This window comes from Anabrus simplex, chromosome 7, assembly GCF_040414725.1.
Source record: "Anabrus simplex isolate iqAnaSimp1 chromosome 7, ASM4041472v1, whole genome shotgun sequence".
Lineage (NCBI taxonomy): Eukaryota > Metazoa > Arthropoda > Insecta > Orthoptera > Tettigoniidae > Anabrus > Anabrus simplex.
In genome coordinates this window covers 307,268,108-307,290,045 of record NC_090271.1, presented here as the reverse complement: position 1 = coordinate 307,290,045, position 21,938 = coordinate 307,268,108, and the positions used below count along the sequence as shown (strand labels likewise).

At 38.0% G+C, this 21,938-nt stretch overlaps 1 protein-coding gene across 1 annotated transcript in view; it reads right to left on the bottom strand.

The window, feature by feature from the left end:
- Window positions 1-21,938, bottom strand: part of Ziz (dedicator of cytokinesis protein Ziz) — a 542,949-nt gene that overhangs the window by 355,501 nt on the left and 165,510 nt on the right. The window contains exons 11-12 of the mRNA XM_067151766.2: window positions 10,909-11,075; window positions 2,014-2,175 (exon numbers count right to left, since the gene is read on the bottom strand). Of these exons, the coding sequence (XP_067007867.2) occupies window positions 2,014-2,175; window positions 10,909-11,075 (329 nt within the window). The remainder of the gene's footprint in view (window positions 1-2,013; window positions 2,176-10,908; window positions 11,076-21,938) is intronic.

The following is a 21,938-nucleotide window of genomic DNA, read 5'->3' as shown; positions in this document are numbered from 1 at the left end:
AGTATTCAGTTGGCAACGGCTACCGATAATTGTGATTAATTATGTACAGACCAGTTATAATAGGTACCAAGTGACAGTGAATTAGATATTTCTAATGATTAAAGGCTAATACTAAATGGGGAGTAACTGTAAAGAGAAATCCTTGTATACTTGAATACATTAAGTACATGAAAGGCACAAACAGGGCATTCATACTACACAGTGCTTACAAAGACTATTAAATGGAGCCAAAAATGATATTGCTTTGAAAGGCATCACACAGTATACTACTAAGCAACGTAGTGAGTATGTGTTCCAAATCTGAGGTTGATATCTTGAATAATTTTTGGGTTACAGTAGTTTCAGTGCAGCAGTGTAATTAATTTCTTGGAGGCTTGAATTATCCGGTCGTCTACATGGGGTAGCAGCCTACATTCGGGGCCCATTGTCAGTGTGTTAAGATTTCATTTGCTTTTTTTTTTTGCTAGGGGCTTTACGTCGCACCGACACAGATAGGTCTTATGGCGACGATGGGATGGGAAAGGCCTAGGAGTTGGAAGGAAGCGGCCGTGGCCTTAATTAAGGTACAGCCCCAGCATTTGCCTGGTGTGAAAATGGGAAACCACGGAAAACCATTTTCAGGGCTGCCGATAGTGGGATTCGAACCTACTATCTCCCGGATGCAAGCTCACAGCCGCGCGCCTCTACGCGCACGGCCAACTCGCCCGGTAAGATTTCATTTTGTGATCCAGATGGTTATATGCATATTTGGCTAGGTCAAGTTTCTCTGGCTGATCTAGGTCACAGTGACACCCACAGTATATTAGTCTGTTTATACATTGTTTCACTGTTACCATAAACAGAGTTGTACAGGGTTCATGGATTACTAGCCAAATATTAACTATTGAGTTATATTTAAAGGACTGTTGAAAATAGTACTGATGTTACAACGTTCAGGAACTTTGTTGATTGTAACATTAAACAGATGGCATGACAAGGACATTTTCGTGACCAACAGGAAGATGGAAGAGTTGACCAAAGTGAGGTGACATGATGTGATGTGATGACTTGAGTCTACTCTAGACTAGTATTTAATAACTGGAGATATAGGAGCAATAGTTAGTCGTATATTTATGACTTAAACAGTAAATGTTTATCAAAGGTTGTGGAAGGCATGCATGGGAACAAGCAGGTAGTTGCATAGTTAGCATGTACTGCTACAGTTCTTCATAAAAGCAAAGGAGAAAGCGAGTCCTACTAAGAAAGCAGGATGGTTCATGAATAGGAGTTAGTAAATGATATTGCTTTCACCATTCGTGGAATAGTCACTGCAACGTTTGGTATCTCTGATTTATGTTGTGTGGCCTCCAGGAATGCCTGGTGCAGGTGCAGATCCTTCTACTTGACTCCCGTGGGTGACCTGTGCTGTTGGTGTGGGTAGTGATGATAAAGGGTAGAGAGAGGGAGAAACCCTGTGTCAGCACATAGCCTATTCCTATCAAATAACACCAAAGGGTCTACCCAAGGCTTAATGTCTCAATCAGACACAGGAATCACTATCAAGCACACCATATACCCTCAGTCCACATGAATACTGTGGAGAGGTTCGCAATTCAACCCAGACATTTGGTACACAATCCAGAGGTTGTAAACCACCACCTCTCCTGACCTGCTAGCCAACATTCTGATGAACATTTTTTCCACCAATTAGACTCCAACCAGCTAATCACTGTGTAAGAAGTTAAAGATATGGCAACTTAATGATCATTACTGCCAGACAAGCTTAGTCTTATAGAGTACATGATGAGCACAAGGTGCTACTTTAATGGGTAGGCTATTACAGGTCTAACACCTTGGAAATTCAAAATGGAAGAATCCTGATACTTTAAATACAACATCGGAGAATGGAAAATTCTAATTATTAAAAAAATGTAATTATAACCTTAATTCTTAATACAGAAGACCATGAACAAATGTCATAAAATAATTATTTAAAATGACAAAGACCTTAAATCTGGGAAAAAGATAACTCACTTCCGATACTCCGAAAGAACTTTGAGAAGTTCTTCATCTTTCAGTCTGTTCCCTTCTTGGCGGTAAATAGCAGGGAAGTCAGAGGTAGTATCCAATTCATTGCTGTAAAGTCGAAACAGAGGTCTTGCTGTCCAAGCGAAGGGCATACGGTAATTTCCTAGCCTAAAACAATTACCACAGGAATTTGATATCACTTTGTAGCCAACATCATTATTGTAACAGATATGAAACCTCTGAAGCTTTCCATAAGGATAAAGATACTTTAAAAGATCACTTAACACACTGATGTCGAAAGCCGTACGTCGTACGGGCTGTGTTATTTATTGCGGAGAACGAAGCCCGTACGGCGTACGTTCTCTGATTCTCATCATTGTTACTACGGAACAAGCGTACTATGTGCATTGATCAGTACTGCAGTATAAGATTTGATTCATATAGTTTTTGAAAAAAAATTTAGGTGGCAGCAAACTACAGCTCTACATGTCATATTCTTCCTTTAAAATCGTGTCAGAGCTGTGCCGACTCGACAGCAGTGTACACATAATGGCAGCAGCGCACGAACATAGACTGAAAAACAGTGATTTATACCAAAAGAACAGACCTAACAGATCACATATAATATTTATGTACCAATTCTTACTTAGTGCAAACATTTATGAATGACCTAAGAACCAAATAAACTCAATATCAACAATATTTCATTACTTAAGGTTATACACTGAACTTTTTTCCCAAATTGAAAAACTTACTCACTTCAATCCACTATTTCCATGGTAAGGGATCTATCAATTGTATTAGAGTTTTTACAGATATGAAGTAGAAAGTATGAACTCAAATATAGTGAAATAAAAATTACCTAAGTTAAAACTAGTATTTAATTTTAAAATCCGAAATTCGTGAAAAATGGCCACTCCAGAGGATTAAAATATAGAATGTGAGCAAGACCTCAATGTGTCAATCAATCAATCAATCAATCAATCAATCAATCAATCAATCAATCAATCAATCAATCAATCAATCAATCAATCAATCAATCACTAGTGATCTGCATTTAGGGCAGTCACTCAAGTGGCAGATTCCCTGTTGTTTTCCTAGCCTTTTCTTAAATGAATTCAAAGAAACTGGAAATGTAATGAACATCTCCGTTCGTAAGTTCTAACCTGAACAGTATTCTGCAGTGAATACCTTATTGTGAATAAAATGAAACCACCCTTAAGTCAACAAAACAAACTCTGGGAAGTCAACTTATAAGAAGAGAAACCATCTCAAAAAATCATTTCAGAAACCAAAAGCAACAAAGAGACAAAATGGTCTTGAAATGCATATTGTAACATAATGGCAGGGTAGTAGATAAATAAATACATGGCTGGTAGCTTCTACTCTAAGATTTATTAACTAACAACTACTTACACTACTTACACACAACTACATAACCACACCAGGACCATAAGTTACATGGCAAAGTACACAATTAGACAGTTCACATTCTGTCTAATCTCAAGTATTCACTCAGATACATTAACACTACAGTGACTAGCACCCTAGAGCAGTTCACGATAAAACTCACAGTTCACAATAAGCAGCAGTACACTTCACCGTTTAAGCGCATGCCACAGTCTTTCAATCACACACACCAGTCTTCAATTTACTGTTCTGTTGATACAGATGCTGATTCCCACAGGGAACCTGAAATATTTGTCCTGAAAGAGCAAATTTCCAATACCAATATAGTTGGTCCGACACTGGACATTATAAATTTTCCAGCTAATTTATTCCTGGTTGTCAGCATTTCATCCCAGTGAGCTAATTTGGGCTAGTTTGTTGGCAGTGTACTAAAAAATTTGCACCAGTTGCATCGACGGCAGTGTACACATCATGGCAGCCGCTAATTTGTTCACAGTGTACTTTAAAAAATATGCACCAGTTGCATCGAGGACGAATGAGAGTCACATCATCAGTACAGAACTTCAGTGTTGGAATGATAGGTTACAAAGTATGCTGAACATTTTCATTTATAAGATTATATTCATTCATGAAGTATATTTTGGGCTTATACACGTTTTGAAAGGAACCTTGCCCTTCTTCATCAGGAGACAACAGAGAAATGAAACAACGCATTAAAGGTTGCTAGGAGAAAGCAACAAGGAACTGGAAATGATGCCCTAAGATGTAAAAGGGACGACATTTTAGCCCGATGCTAGACACAACAAATGGCAACAGTAAAGCATTATTCTCTAATGGTTCTGATGATAGGTAGTCATGATTCACTGAGGTTGTAGCCTGTATCGCGGATGAAATTATCTGGGCGTAAGTGGATGTTCTTGCCCGTATAAAGCAATATCGCCCAAGAATTATCAGGGAGGCGGTTGAAAGACATAAACACCCAGATAATTTCTACCGCGATACAGGCTACAACCTCAGTGAATCATGGCTACCTAATATCAGAATCATTAGAGAATAATGCTTTACTGTTGCCATTCGTTGTCTCTAGCATGGGGCTAAAATGGCGTCCCTTTTACATCTTAGGGCACCATTTGCAGTTCCTTGTTGCTTTCTCCTAGCAACCTTTAATGCGCCGTTTTATTTCTCTGTTGTCTCCTGATGAAGAAAGCCACGGTTCCTTTCGAAACGCGTATAATTACACGGCATAAGCCCAAAATATGCTTCATGAATAGTTACTTGAGACGTAAAAGTCTAAATGATAAGATTATATTTGTTTATGCTGGTTTTGTTATGGATAAGTGACAAGTGATCTGTTTGGTAATTTGAACATTTTTAGAGACAACAACAATCAAGGAGAAACTTAAGAGGCTGTTTGCGTACAGTGAGTAAGAAAGAAGGGAAGATATATTTAATTTTTGCATTATTAGGTCCTACATATATTCATATTATGAGAGATCATTACATGCTGAATCCGATAAAATAATTATAGTATTTGTATAAGATATTCAATGTTTCTTATTGAACTTTATTTTTCAGAAATCTCAGAGACTTCATGTCACCAGTGCATATCACCAATTAAAGGATATATCAGTTCTTACCCTGTCTTCATTATTATGCTTTCTTGCTTCCCTTTTCATAATGAAATACAGTTCTTTTAACCATTTTGCAGTCCGTCCTCCTGTCTGGTTGGATGCATTGAAGACTTTACTTACATAAGTCTTCCCACGACCTTTTTTTTATTTTATTTTTTCTGAGGTATTCTTGCCCCATCAATCTTCTTATTCCCAATCAGTTCCTTTCTTTGAAGAACGAGGTCTGTTAGCAAGTTTCTCTCGGAAAGGAGTGAAATTTTTGGCACATTTAGAATTATCTGACATTTCCGTGTTGTGTTGCACAAAATAGCTCCTATTATTCACTGACTTCTCATAACCACATTGCGATTGAGGTGACTGTGTAGATGTTTGCCAACCAATTTTCATTATAAAAAATTTCTGCTAGTTAAAGTAACTAGATAGCACCAAAAAAACAAAAAAAACCCACTAAAAACACTTGCTTAGAGACAACTATTGGAGAACAAGAGATATTAAACATGACGATACCTGTCCTGTTTATTTCCAGGGCTTATAAATCTGGATTTAAGTTACCAGAAACTCATTTAAGTTAACAGCGCAGTTAATGTTATAAGCACATTTAGGTAACTCACAGGTAACTGTGGTATACCAGAAACTGGCCATTAATGTATTGACAAAGATGGACTTATTACATATTTTCTTTACTGTCACGTCAATACAGAACAAATATGACAGTCTTAAATTGCAATACCTACAAATAGTTCTGATGAAATAAACTTTTAATTTCTTTAATTGAATTATCAGCTGAATGAGTTGTGGGAGTGACATCCTACGAATTCATGCTTCCAATTAGTTGATTCTCTACAAGAGGAGGGCAAAATCTATACATATATAAAATAACATGTCCTGACTGACTAATTCATCATTGCCGAGCCAAAACTACTGAACATAAAGAATGAATTTTTTTTTTTTTGAGGGGGGGATACATTTATACTAAGACAGGGTTTCTGGATATTCCATCGCTAAGGGGGTGAATTTTTAAAATGAGTATATCTATATCTCAAAAACTTAACAGTTTAAATTGTATTTGGAATTAAAAATAAAGAAACTTGTATAATTTTTGTTTTCGAAAAATCCACTTAAGGGAGTAAAAATAAAATGAAAAGGGGGTTGAATCATTCTTATGTGGATACTTATATCTCAAAAACTGAAGATGTTACAGACATGAAAATTGGTACATGGAACCTCCTTTAAAAATAAATAAACACTTTTTCTTTGGAAAATCCATTTAAGGGGGAGTGAAAGGAAGTGAAAAAGGGACTGAATTTTTAAAATGAGTATATGTCTGAATTTTTAAAAAGTATATATCTCAAAAATTTTTACCAAACGTGAAAATTGGTATTTGGAATCTCCTTTAAAAATATAGAAACCTATAATTCTTTTTTTCAGAAAATCCACTTAAGGGGGTGGGGGTGAAAAGGACTGAAAGGGGGATTGAATCCTTTAATGGGGATACTTATATCCCAAAAACTGAATATATTACAGACGTGAAAACTGGTATTTGGAATCTCCTTTAAAAATAAAGAAACATTTTTTGTTTTTGAAAAATCCACCTAAGAGAGGTGAAGAAGACCGAAAAGGGTGTCGAGTTCTTCTTATGAGGATACTTACCTCAAAACTTAACATGTACGAGATGTGAAATTTGGTACTTGAAACCTCCTTTAAAAATAAAGAAATCTGAATTTTTGTTTTTGGAAAATCCACTTAAGGGGGTGGGGGTGAAAAGAAGTGAAGAAAGAGTTGACTCTTTTTAAGAGGATACTTATATCACAAAAACACAAAATTTTACAGACATAAAAACTGGTATGAACATTAAAACAAGAATAATAGTTAACACCACCTTTCCAATACTAATCTTTCCTTATATTTAGGAAATAAACATTACAACAGGCGTTGTAAGATGGGACATGTTTCGCTTAACAGTCGTAAGCATCATGAGCCGAAAATAAATCTTAGCCTAAAGTTAGGTCAGGGCCCTGAACCTAGTGTCCTTAACATATATGACACCCTAAGAATTAACATTTATATTTAGAAAATGAAAATAGGCTTAAAACTGGTGTGAAAAAACATAGAATATTACAATATGGCTAAGAGAAAAAACACAATTGAGTTGAGACAGAGGATAAGAACAGAAAGTACAATACAAAGCTGGTAGTGAAATAATTAAAATTATTAGGATATCATGTTACCAGTTAGTCAATCAGAATGTTCAAACATAAAAATAAGAGTGTTCATCATGGCTGAGTAAAAAAAAAAACACGTAATTGTGTTGCCAGAGGTTAAAAACATAAGGTACAACACAGAGCTGGCAGTGTAATAATCAAACTCATGGCTGCCAGACAGTTAATAAGAATGTTCATACATAACAAAACATGATGGTTATATTCTTTTAAGTGAAGAAATAATTAAATCCCACTCTTGTATAGATACGTGAGAACGGGCGAGAAAAATCATATATTGTAGCAGACATGGAGTAGTAACACTTCAAACAGGATTGATCACGCCTGAATCCGCTTCATTTTTGCTGGGAGTTCAAGACCAAAACGGAAAAAAATAAGATGCCAAGTGCGTGAACTGAAATCTCTTATGTTGGATCATAGAATGTTACAACATGGCTAAGAGAAAAAACACAATCGAGTTGAGACAGAGGATAAGAACAGAAAGTACAATACAGAGCTGGTAGTGAAATAATTAAAATTATCCAGCGTTTTGTCTTAGGTCTGGCACTAGACTTATCAAAGTGGGATGTGTCAGACCCTACCCACTGACGCTGGGGTGTATGCAGGTGAACTTATCAGAAGGTACCTGGCTTAGTAGTTGACATGCACAAATTAATACATATTATTAATACACATTACAAAAATTAAGTAAGAGAAACAGTTGTACAATAGTTACTGTCTGTTAAAAGAGTTCTCTTGTCTTCCTATCTAGACCCATTTCTACTAAGATATGAATAATTGTTTCCCTGTCTACAGAATCATTGGCCTTTTCGAAATCCAAAAATGTGAGCACAACTTTCTTGTTTTTGGTATGCAATGATCAATTTTAGGTTCTGCACATAACCTTATAAGAGGCACAGTCTGATAACTGCATACAGGACACATCCCACTCTGATGAGTCTAGTGCCAGACCTAAGACAAAACACTGGTTAATAGAGCAAACGCCTGAAAAGCCTTACATCTGATATGTTTTTGACATTTTTGACATGCTCTATTGGTGAAAAATATCTAATTCCCTCCATGGGAATTTAAAATTTTCCATAAAGAAAAAGGGGCCGGAAAGCTTATGCTTTGACAGAGCGCAGAACACGTTTATATTTGGGGAGTCGCACACATGCTCGATCATCTCATGTGGACATTCTGTCCCCCAAATGCGCACTTTGTGACGGTTCATTTTCCCCGACACGTGAAACATTGCTTCATTGCTGAAGGCGAATTTGTCACCAAATTCACCATTAGCTGCCATTGCACCCTGCATGTCTGTGGCAAATTGTATGTGAACCTCCTTGTCACCATCTGTGAGCAGCTGCAGGAGTTGCTGTCTGTATGGTTTCACCCTCAGCTGCTTGTGAAGAATACACCACACAGTCGGTTGTGACATTCCCAGCTGCAGACTACCATGAGTTGTCGATTTCTGAGGGTTGAGCCGAAACAACTCACGAACACGTGAGACAGTGGCTTCTAGCTGTCCCGGGCATCCGAGTCATTTGGGTGGACATAGACAACCCTTGCGCTCGAATGTTTGATACCACTTTATGATCATCCTGCGATGTGGCGCGTCCTTCTGGAAACAAGTGCGAAATAGCCGCTGAACAGTCACAGAAGCCTCTGTTTTTGCAAATTCTATCACACAAAATGGCTTCTCGTTGCCTGCAAACACCATTTTCTACACTTCTACTGTCTAGAGGCCAATGGTGTCAACACGGACGCTTTATTTGACACAAACCTGGAGAATTTCTGTTTCCATACATACATGATTCGCATTCGCACGTCTCATACAGCATCAAAATGTTGTGATGTTTGGAACATCACACCATGTACAAAATTATCGAACTGTGTAATTAATTGGAGAAATTTATACGAAGTATATTTAATTAGTGGTAGGTCATTTTTAATTATTATGTTTATTATATATAGGGTTTTTAGTCATCCATTTCACATCATCATCTCATTTCTTTGTATCATGGTTATAACGTATTCTGAATAAACAACTTCTTGAGTAAGGTATTACAACATCGCTCAAATTAATAGCTCACAGTAAATTACCAGTAACCGTACTCACCATGCTAATTTTACCCCATTACCAGGAAATGTACATCATCAAGCTTGCAGGAGTCCTTACCCCTTCCATACTCTGAAGAAACAGTTAAAGACTTGTTAACACCTACTTTTCGAAGTTCGCTACATGATGCTTTGATTGCCTGGAAAAGTTCAACCCATGTGAATGGACGTTATGGAAAAAGAGGATGGATATACAACAATGGATAGGAGAAGGAATAGTACATCAGATCTTACTGGACCATGTGATATGGTACATGGGGGGAGATTCTGGAGCCTATATACATCCACAACAAGAACTGGAGAGGATCAATTCTAGTCTATTCTATCATTACATCGGAGGAGGGCTGTACGTCTTGACATCAGAGAAGGTCTTAACTGCTGAAGATCTTAACTTAGTTCACTTTTCATCTGAGTAGAACACTACTCAAAATTACTCTCATTGGGACCTGTTTATCTCAATGACGAGAGTCAAAATCAATGAGAGACCAGTTTTGACTGGTATAGGAGAGGAGAATTTTGTTATGTATTTAGTTACGCTACAATTCTGTAATACAGAAGAATACAAGTGTATTCTCTCCATGAACGTAACCCAAGGTGGTTTTGCTATTGAAATTAGGACTCATTACAACTTTATGTAAGGAGTACTGCAGGAAGTGTTAAAGTCAGGAAAGAGGAAGTCATTGTTCAATTAGTGAGCTATGCACGAATCAGAAATCGGACTGGTACCTATGAGGGATGACGACACCAGCACGACAGGTCCATCAAACATCAGCTGCTACATAGATCGTGACCAGATAACAGAGTCTACAAATGGTGAACTAATGGCATAAATTACTGCAAGTCTCCACGCAACAGTTCAGTTTAATTAAGTTTATTTCATTCAATTTTTCTTTTGTTTCCGTAAGTTCAGAGTTCGTAAATATGCCGTCACGTTTTTCATCCTAATAAATAGTTATTTACTTGGTTATTGCAGAAATTCTTATTAACAATACTTAATTTCCAAGTTAGTGTGTACTTAATGGTTAGTGTTCCGTCACCCCACCTGTGGGATTATTATTATTATTATTATTATAATTATTATTATTATTATTATTATTATTATTATTATTATTATTATTATTATTATTATTATTATTATTATTATTGTCAACTATCGCCTTCAAGCCATAAGTTTGAAGGCTGGCGCCCATGGGATATTGCTTATGGAGAAGTATATGAGCAAGTACTTATTTATATAAAATTAAGGTGACTCGGCACGTCACATATTGTCGCACATCTCTGGGCAAGAGTGGGTACGTCACGGTGTTATCCAATAATGGCACTGATTTATGAATAACCCTATACTAATGAGATAACATAATTATTGCCCATTGTTCACAGCATAAGATATTACACCATACATGCAAATATTAAAACACAAAATGTTAATGTACATCTATTATACGGCACTGGAAGTTATCAATTTAGTAAAGTTAAACAATCGATTCTCAATCTTTGATGCAAGAAGTATTTAGAGATAAAGACAAAATGATGAACATTACCTCTGACGACAGGCTTTTACACTTTTATGCACTCGTAATCCTAACCGTGGATCCTTTGTACTTCGAATATATGGCTCTGATGTTTGACATATGCCACCTTGTAAGACTTTGTCAATACGCACCACAACATAAATATCGGGATGAGGTTTGCTAATACTGAACACAGCCTGTAACAAATATAACAAATTAAATAACAGAAAATGTGTTATACGCAGACATCAACACAAGCAAGAAATTTCTCTACATCAACTTTATGGGACACATGCCAATTAATTTTGAAACAAAAAGAAACAACCGCCAACATTCACAATGAACAGCCATAATTCAAATCGCATCTAGTATGCATCATCATTTTTTTTAAATCCTTTCTAATTACAATGTTGGTGATGGATGCAAGAATACAAGTGCTTCTGTCTCAGGAAGCAACTGCTGGGGATGGTGACAAAGAAAACAGTTGAAAGCATTTCAACTACATAATACATACACCATCAAAATTAGAAATGTAAGTGTGATAATTCATCATGTTACCATCACTGCATAATGGATATCAACAGTGAAGCAGTAATTTTATAAAACAGGAAAGGAAAAGGGAAGTCATAATACAGTAACTGTAAACACATTTACAAGAGAAATTAACCCTTCCACTTGGTGTAATGCACACAAACTTGATTTAATCGGACAAAACTAGAGGCAAATGCACAGACTAGTCATCATGAGCAGTAATGAGTCAGATGAGCTAGCTGGAACATGAATATAGGTCTAACCTGAGCTGTTAGACTTGTGCTGAATTTGTACACATGGCATTTTATCCAGTCCTCATCTAGCCACACACATAAACATTCAATCATCAACTCTCACATAACAGAGGAACCTGTGAAAATATTTTACTGGTGTGATTAATACAGTTGACACAAACAACATACTCCATGCTAAGCACATCATAAAATGACGAAGCCACATTTAAAACAGTGCCGATGATTTCTATTCTTCCTAAGTAAGTCCTAGAGTGTCAGCCTACAGTCTGCGGGTTGAAACCCAGCACAGGTAGTCGGATTATAGAAGGGTGGAAAAATGTTCATTCCACACTCCATGTCATACAATGCTGGAATGTAAAAGATCTCTAGCAACACATTTGGTATTTACCCAACAAAATTCATTAAAATTCAACCACAGATGCCCTAGATAGATTCAGTTTGCTCTGCTACCTAATAAGCTTACAAAAAAAACCTAATGTCAAAAGTGACGAGTAGGTAGCCAAATGCAATCAAATTAAAATGCCTGCGCACGTTAGCCAAGGCCATGCCATTATTATTAATAGAAGAATTAAGAGAGAATTTCATAAGGATATAATAAAATTAGAGTTCAATGTACGCACTCTCAGTCAGAGTGGAAACTCGTGTAGTGCACAGCAGAACGCGACGGTCGAACACAGAAGTTAAATATAAATATCATACTACAACACACCTTTAAAAAATGCATTACTGAACAAGGGATAAAAATACACACTATAAAACAAAGAATGACATGTTTCGTTCTGGATGGAACACCATCAGATTGTATCAAGTCACACTCCAAAATTTAGATACGGGTTGCAGGCGCGTAGCTGTGAGCTTGCATTCAGGAGATAGTGGGTTCAAACCCCATGTCGGCAGCCCTGAAGATGGTTTTCCGTGGTTTACCATTTTCACAGCAGGCAAATGCAAATGCTGAGGCTGTACCTTAATTAAGGTCACGGCCGCTTCTTTCGGAATCCCAGCCCTTTCCTATCACATCGTCGCCATAAGACTTATCTGTGTGGGTGAGATGTAAAGCCAATTTTGTAAAAAAAAAAAAAAAAAAAGTATAGTAATACATATATCAGCCAAGATGGCATTTTTAGTCCACGGCCTAGGGAGCTACTTTCGTTCAGTACGTGATATCCGGAATTGTTTGTCTGTGTATATGTGCGTGATGCCTAGCCAAATCTAGGCTCTCTTTTGTTTGTTTTTTCATTTGCGCTTTCATTATGTTTTTTAGCATTTTTTCAACTCATATTATGTAAATTATTCCAACCCCCCTAATTTTTTTCACTGAAGATGGCTCAAACGAGCCGAAACATGTCTGATCTTGTTTACTCCGTCTAATGACGGAATATATGATGTATTGATTTGGAGGATACTTTCATTTTTCGCCATTGTAAAGTGAAATCTACAGGATGCAGAGGTGTGAAATTTTTAACGTGAGCACAGCATTTCACCAATCACTCATGGCTGTGTCAAACAGCAATTTTTGCTCCAAGAAATGAAGTTGTCAACATTATCAGCAAGCAACTTTTACAAGAATTACTCCATGTTCTACAAATTTACAAGTCTAGTGACACAACATGTAATACAGATGAAGCTGGCAACTACGACAGAGCTTTTCAACAACTTGGAGTCATATCACCTGGAGTACCCTCGAACATCTTCAGCGGACAATTGTGGCACTGATTGTCCTTCTCAGATACAGTATAAGAATCTTCCTTCCCTCTGCAACGGAACACAACTCTCAGTCAAGAAACTGATGCTGAATATTGTTTTTTTTTTTTTTTTTTTTTTTTTTTTTTTTTTTTTTTTTTTTTTTTTTTTTGCTAGTTGCTTTACGTCGCACCGACACAGATAGGTCTTATGGCGACGATGGGATAGGAAACGCCTAGGAATTGGAAGGAAGCGTCCGTGGCCTTAATTAAGGTACAGCCTGGTGTGAAAATGGGGAAACCACGGAAAACCATCTTCAGGGCTGCCGACAGTGGGGCTCGAACCCACTATCTCCCGATTACTGGATACTGGCCGCACTTAAGCGACTGCAGCTATCGAGCTCGGTCTGAATATTGTTGAAGCCATCATAATGACTGGACATATCACAGGCGAAGTAGTATTCATTCCTCACATTCATATCATCCCTTCGGATATACGGTTTCAATTTATATGTCTGCAATTCCCCGTTTGTTTAACTATGTGCATCAAAAAGGCACAAGGTCAACTGTTCAGAGTTGTAGGACTCTATCTTCGGAAATAGGGCTTCTCTCATGGTCAACTGTACATGTGTTGTACAAGAGTCAAACGGCAAACATACTACACATCTTAGCTCCAAATGGAAGGACACGTAATACAGTTTACCCGGAAGTTCTATAAGGAAAAATTAGTTTTATATGTAAAAATATTGTGCTTTATATTGTTTTAATATTATTTGTATCATCCACCAACCTGGGCCAATTGCAGGAACGGTGTTTGGACGATGTCTACAGTTAAACAATGCCTAAGTATGGCTGCCGCATTGCAGATACATTATTTGTGACTTAGACACTGTCTAAAACCGATGTTCAACCGGTCATGTTTAAACACTGCCGAGAGCACTGTTCAACCTCAAATGAGAGGAGTGAATCACAATCAGAAGTTGTATGTATGTATGTATGTATGTATGTATGTATGTATGTATGTATGTATGTATGTATGTATGTATGTATGTATGTATGTATGTATGTATGTATGTATGTATGTTCAGTCTTCAGCCCTAAGGCTGGTTGGATCCTCAACAGCTCTGCTATCAGCTGTCATAGATGGCCTAGGCATCACTGAAGAGGCGTACTAGGGAAATGAGGAGTGAGGTAGATTCCCGTTGCTTTCCTCACCGAGCCAGAAGTTGCTATTACATATCAGTCTGCCAAGCCCACTAAAATGCATGCACCAACCGACCCTATGAGTAACATTTTCACACCATTCATAGCAGGGACTGGCTGCAGGAGGAATGGAATTACTAGCAACGCTCATACCTCAGTCACTTTCATTGTCAAAGCCAAGGATAAGACAGAGACAGATCAATGAAAGTAACAAAATTGCTCTAGCCCATAACAGAAGACATAGTGCACAGTAAACACTAGATCCTGCCAGCAAAGGCATAATCCCCCCATGAAACATGTCATTTGTATTATCATGTTGAGACGATTCCTGAAAGAAAGGTTAGTCCAACAGCCTCTCTGTGGGTCAGCTGCTGCTAAATCACAAAAAATTCATTTGACATGTACGGGGAGATAGATCTTGAAAAAAGAAGTTTCGCTTTTCAAGAGACTTGTTTCTTGAGACTGACAAAGGGACATTCTGGTAACTGTCAACTTGAATACAATTCTTGGCAACCGATATATTTTATTATATACACAGGGTAATTTTCATGGAATTATAGGTCACTTCAACTACATACATGTCAGAATTACTTGTCTGAAATGTCAGAGGGCTGTCACATACATCAACCGGGAGGGATTCACTTATATTTACCGCCAAGTAAACACACATAATAGTGAAAACTAAAAAGTAGGTTGTACGTGGTTTTTATATATATATAGGGTTAATCACCTAACATGTTACATGGAAATAACTTCTAAACCATTAAAGATATCGGCATTCTGTTTTCATATTCATAAATGGTACCCAGGGTCTTGTAAAATAACGTGCTACTTAGTCTCATGAGGTGATTAATAACCGAGATATTGATACTAACTCCATATTTTTAAATAGAACGGCACAAATTCATGCAGCTGGCATAGAAGTTCAACTGCATACAAGTTCAAATATGTAATTATTTTCAAAATCGGACAATTACTTTTTGAGATATAAATAAGAACAGCATGCGCGGTTTTGCTTGCCCCATCAGACGGCGTGAAGTCGGGTAAGGACGTATTGACACGGAAGCAGTTTCCTGGAAGTGAGTTCAGCCACAGAATGGATACCAGGCATGAAAGCACCTCGTACACATGTGATGGGTTTGCAAAGTGTGTATGACAGGTGAACGCATGACAGGACAGAAAGGGTTGATGTGTTTTAAAGGAATAAAATAAGAACTTTGGCTCGAAAGGACCATAACGAAAGCTATAATTGTCACTGGTTTTAGTGTACAGTACATACTACTGTATGAGTTGAGAAACACAACACAAAACACAGGAAGAGCTCCTTCTAGGTAAGCAAATTAATAATGTCCGAGGTACGTGATTAAGACACTTGACGGGGTACAGAGAATAGTGGTTGTTATTTCATTTCCGGGGCTTGGACATCGTGGTCATCTAGCCCCATGTGCTTGGGTATGTGTGTGTGTGTGTACTGTATGTATGTATGTATGTATGTATGTATGTATGTATGTATGTATGTATGTTAGAATGTGTCTGATAACCTGTGTTATTGTGGTGCCTGTAGTAGTGTACTCTATTTGTAATGCAGGTGGGGAACTGGGACGGAGGCGGCCGTTGTCGTAAGTATCCCAACATTTGCCTGGAGTAGCAGTGGGAAACCACGGAAACATTTCCAGGATAGCTGAAATGGGTACCAAACCCATCTCTTCTCCGTTTTGCCTCACGAATCTGAGTGTACCCCGTTCCAGCCCTCCAACCAGAATTAAATTGCTTATCAGAGCCGGGAATTGAACCCGGAGCACCGCGGCGACAGCTACGAATGCTAGCCGCTACACGTGATTAAGAAACTCGACAGGCTGCGGAGAAGAGTGGCTGTTGGTTGTTATTTCATTTCTGGGGATTTGACAGCATGGTCATGTAGCGCCGTTTGCTTGGGTGTGTGTGTGTAGTACAAAGCGCAGCTCATTTTGTGCTGGGTTATTTCAGGCGAAGGAGCAGCATTACCAATGTTGGATTATTTGGGTTGGGATAGGTTAGACATTAGGAGACAAACAGCTCGACTTATTATGTGGGATATTCAGAGCTGGTCGTGGTGTGATGGCAGCAACACTCATTTATTTATTTAACACGCATTAATCTCCGCGGAGCTCAAGTGCGGCTGTAGTAGCGTGCATTCGGGAGAGCGTAGGTTCGAGTCCTGCCTCGCCCAACCTGAAAGTGATTTTCATAGTGTCCCATGTTCAACACCAGGCAAATGCCGGATAGGTACCTTTGGGATAGGCCACGACCGACGTCCTTTCCAAATCTTTCCCATTCCCATCCGTGGGAAATGACTCTAAACTGAGCGCAACCGATTAAACATGGATTTCAAAATAAAACAAAACAAAACAACTTTAATCTCCCTTCCCCGTTGTGTGTTTGCCAATCATACAATGACGTTGCACACCCAGGGTATGTTACGGTACATCACATTATGTTTACAGGAAGATAGGAAACTTAAAAGGGTCCACCTTTTCAATACAAATAAATGTTATAGTTTATTTACAACATGTATTTACACTTGGAACTAGTTTCGACGCTGTTTGGCGTCATCTTCAGCCAAAATGTGGGAAATAGGCATAGCATGTAGACATATATATTATACAAGGTGTTACATCAGTGTGATTAAATGAGAGAATATGAAGACGTGAAGTACAATGTCAGTTTCAAAATGGTCATGAAGGGCGAGTCAAAACTGTATAAACATGAGATAAACACATAAACAAAAAAACATATAAACATATAAACTGTAACAAAACCATGCAGAAATACGAGATGATTGGCATTGGAGATTCAAATTATTTCAGACACTCTTCCATTGAATGTTGCCTGCCGTGAGTGTAGTACAAAACATAGGTTAGATTTCAATAAATACAATCGTCTCAAAAAAGCACATAACATTTAAAAAATATTTGGGTTGAGATGAAATTTGGCAGTTAGGGATTGAAATCACTCATTCAATAAGCGTCAATTCAAAAAACAGCTGTGAAGGGTGAGATTAAAAATTGCACAAGCGTGAGTTTGGACTCGATAAATGCAAAAAACACATGTAACACATTCGGAAATGTAGGTTCTTGATGGATTTGGCACAAAAGGTCTGCGTTCAATCATTCATTGAATGGCACTGGTGCGAGTGTAATTGCAGCTTGTGTGCCAATACGTCCTTGGCCGACTGCACGCCGTCTGATGCGGCACGCAAAAGCCCAAAAGGGGTTTTCATTCATATCTCAAAAAGTAACTGTCCGATTTTGAAAATACGTACATATTTGAACTTGTACTCAGTTGAACTTTCAGGCCAGCTGTATGAATTTGTGCCATTCCACTTTAAAATATGGACTTGGTATCAATATCTCTGTTATTAATCATCCCATGAGACTAAGTAATATGACCATAGGTACCATTTACGAATATGGAAACAGAATGCAGATATCTTCAATGGTTTAGAAGTTATTTCCGTGTAACATGTTGGGTGAATAACCCTGTATATTTGTATACGTTTTCGGCAACTATCAGATAGGAACAAGCAAGTGGTGGTGATGGTGGTGATTTCTGTTTAAAGAGGAGGACTGGGGAAGAAGAGCCGTGGCCATAATAACAGCCCTAGTATTTGCCTGGTGTAAAAATAGGGAAACTAAGGAAAATAATCTTCAAGGCTGCCGATCGATGTGTTTTGAACCTACGATCACCAGAATGCAAGCTACATCTATATGGCCCGTAAAACACACTCAGTTACACATCACTATTGCTTCATCTTCCCTTCGTCGAAGCTACCGTATTTATGAGTATATTATACTCACTGTAACAACGCTATAATCAAAGCTACACTTCCCCATACGGTGGCATGTCGCTTTAGTGTCGATAATATTATGAGATTTAATTTCCACCGAAAGAGATACTCTCATCTGTGGGCAAGTCATGCTCATGCTTAGCCATATTTGAGTAATGTGTAAGAAGACAAACAGCTGACTGGCGTCCGGCGCGCGCACCAACGAATTTCATTGGTTGCGACAAGCAAAGAGTTGCATGAAAGATACTTCTATCTCCATTTTCAAAACAATACTGAAATTTTAAATGATGTCTAGTTAAACATTGGCTGAACATTGTTTATGCAATGGAAGATCGTGTTCGATTTAGACGTCGTTTAGGTAGACGTTGTCTAAGGCTTAAAACTAGTCATCGTTTCTGCAATCGACCCTAAAAGTAACAATGTACTTAAAAATAAAATAATGTATTTCATGCAATTCATGTAAAAATGATGTGTGTTCATAAATATTTTTTCTTTTGCTTTTAAATAAACAGTTTAGAAACATCTAACACAGTTGAATTAATAAGCGTGGGCAAAGCAGCGGGCATATGCTAGTATATGTCTAGAAAACAGATGGGAGAGCAGCGACTTACCTCATAAGACAGAATGAATAGTGTACATAAAAGAAACACATGGATCCAAAATTTTCAGCTGCAGCCTTCAACAGTGAAGGATAGAATAATAATGGCCATTGTTGGCAAGTAATTGCTGTGAGGTGTGAGGGGAGTGGGGGCAGATAGACAAGAGAATGAGGAATAAAAGGAACAGTTATCTAATGTTAAGACCAGGTACTTCCCTGGACCTGAGCATTGGTTAATATCCAACTTCAGAATCTCTAACGGCAAGAAGGTGGGAAGATGGGGGTAAATGTTTGAGGACTTTACCTGTTAACATAAGAAATTTCATTTTTCTGTATTGAACCAAGAATTACAATAAATAAACTTTATATATCCACCTATTCAATACAATTTTTATGCTGTTATACAATTACAACACATTAAATTTTACAGGACTAGTTTCAACGCATATTTGCGTCATCTTCAGCTTTTATCGGAAAATAGGCAACCTTATGTATAAAATTTTATTCAGAAAATTCTATCCGGCAAACCTTCACGATTTTCAAGATGGTTCTGCAGTATACACACTGTAGTTGAATGGATCATAATATTTTATTAAAGCAAATTGCACATCAAATTTAAGGACTTTATAACTGCTTGTCCATAAGGATATCATTCAACTAATGAATTTTTTATTACATGTCTGACTCGCAAGCCTTTTACTTGTGATAACAGTTTTTAATGTATCAAGGTTTTTAATGTAGATTTTGTTGTGTTTCACACCAAACATTTTAAGATATGTCATGAATTTTATACATAAGGTTGCCTATTTTCCGATAACAGCTGAAGATGACGCAAATATGCGTTGAAACTAGTCCTGTAAAATTTAATATGTTGTAATTGTATAACAGCATAAAAATTGTATTGAATAGGTGGATATATAAAGTTTATTTATTGTGACTTTACCTGTGAAACATTCATCAAACATGGTTTGATAGTGCCTGGTGTGAATGGGGGCAAGAAGAAATAACTTACGGGTTTTGCAGGTATTACAGTGGCCTCATATACGTTTAGCTAGTGTGCTGCTAGTTAAGCCAATGTAGAAAGCTGGACGGAGTTTGCATTAAAGTTGGCAGATGATGTTAATAATAATGTTATTTGCTTTACTTCCCACTAACTACTTTTTAAGGTCTTCGGAGACGCCGAGGTGCCGGAATTTAGTCCCGCAGGAGTTCTTTTAGGTGCCAGTAAATCTACCGACACGGGGCTGTCGTATTTGAGCACCCTCAAATACCACCGGACTGAGCCAGGATCGAACCTGCCAAGTTGGGGTTAGATGGCCAGCGCCTTAACCATCTGAGCCACTCAGCCCGGCGGCAGATGATGTTGAAGTACAGTTACGATGACCTTGTATGCGGGTAAGACTTGTTGGTGATGCTGCTGGTAAAAGTGGTGTTTACTGAGCTCAATAGCTGCTGTCGCTTAAGTGTGGCCACTATCCAGTATTCGGGAGATAGTGGGTTCGAACCCCACTGTCGGCAGCCCTGAAGATGGTTTTCCGTGGTTTCCCATTTTCACACCAGGCAAATGCTGGGGCTGTACCTTACTTAAGGCCACGGCCACTTCCTTCCAAATCCTAGTCCTTTCCTATCCCATCGTCGCCGTAAGGCCTATCTGAGTCAGTGCGATGTAAAGCCACTAGCCAAAAAAGTGGTGTTAGGTATATATAAATGGCAGGTCCTACAGCAGCTGTGTTCACAGGAGAAAGAGGGGAGGGGGTTGGTATGGTTCACAGTGAATGAGAATGTTTCTGAAGTTAGGTGGGTGCCTGAATATAACTGAGAGGCTTTTTGGAGAAAGATTCCAGGTGTAGAGTGAGGATGAGAAAGACAGAATGCTTGTTTTAAAATATGATTGATCTTATGTAGACCAGGATGATATCTGGTTATGAAGGGTATGGGGTTAGGTTGCACAGGGAGTCTGGGGAAAGTGTTCATGGCGCAGAAGATCTGGCGCAACCGAGTGGGGTAACCCCTAGTAATAAACGCCTTCCTCAGCTTGTTGTATGAGGCACGGGCTTTAGGGGTTGAAGAAAGGTTTAACCATGAATCAGAAGATCAAGAAGAATAAAATCAGGAATGTAATAAATTGGATAGAACTTGGCAAAATAAAATCTGTCATTAATGTCATAACAAAACAAACTTTGGCGATAGAGACGTGGTGAGAATGAAGAGCACTAGAACAAAAAAGGAAATACTGGCAAAAAAATAATGAATGGAAACAATGATATTACAGATTTAAAAACGAAGGAAAGAAAGAAAGAAGGAAAGAAAGAAAGAAAGAAAGAAAGAAAGAAAGAACAGTATGCAGTAAAAATAAATAAATAAATAAATAAATAAATAAATAAATAAATAAATAAATAAATAAATAAATAAATAAATAAATAAATAAAATAACCTGGATTAAAGCCACTTATTAATTACTTTTTTAAAAAATTATTATTATAACAAACCAGTGGCTGCAAACATTTATGCAACACTGAGTCTGCTCCATTAACTACAGCAGCACTAAAACCCAAGTGCTGCTATCATTATGTATGTAGTCCGACTCGTTGGCTGAACGGTCAGCGTACTGGCCTTCGGTTCAGAGGGTCCCGGGTTCGATTCCTGGCCGGGTCGGGGATTTTAACTTTCATTGGTTAATTCCAGTGGCCCGGGGGCTGGGTGTTTGTGCTGTCCCCAACATCCTTGCAACTCACACACCACACATAACACTATCCTCCACCACAATAATACGCAGTTCCCTACACATGGCAGATGCCGCCCACCCTCATCGGAGGGTCTGCCTTACAAGGGCTGCACTCGGCTAGTAATAGCCACACGAAAAAAAAGAAGAAAAAAATTATGTATGTAGATGACACATATTCAGTCTGGCCACATGAAAGAGAAAACATCAAATGAATTTTTGGAACACCTAAATTCCATTAACAGGA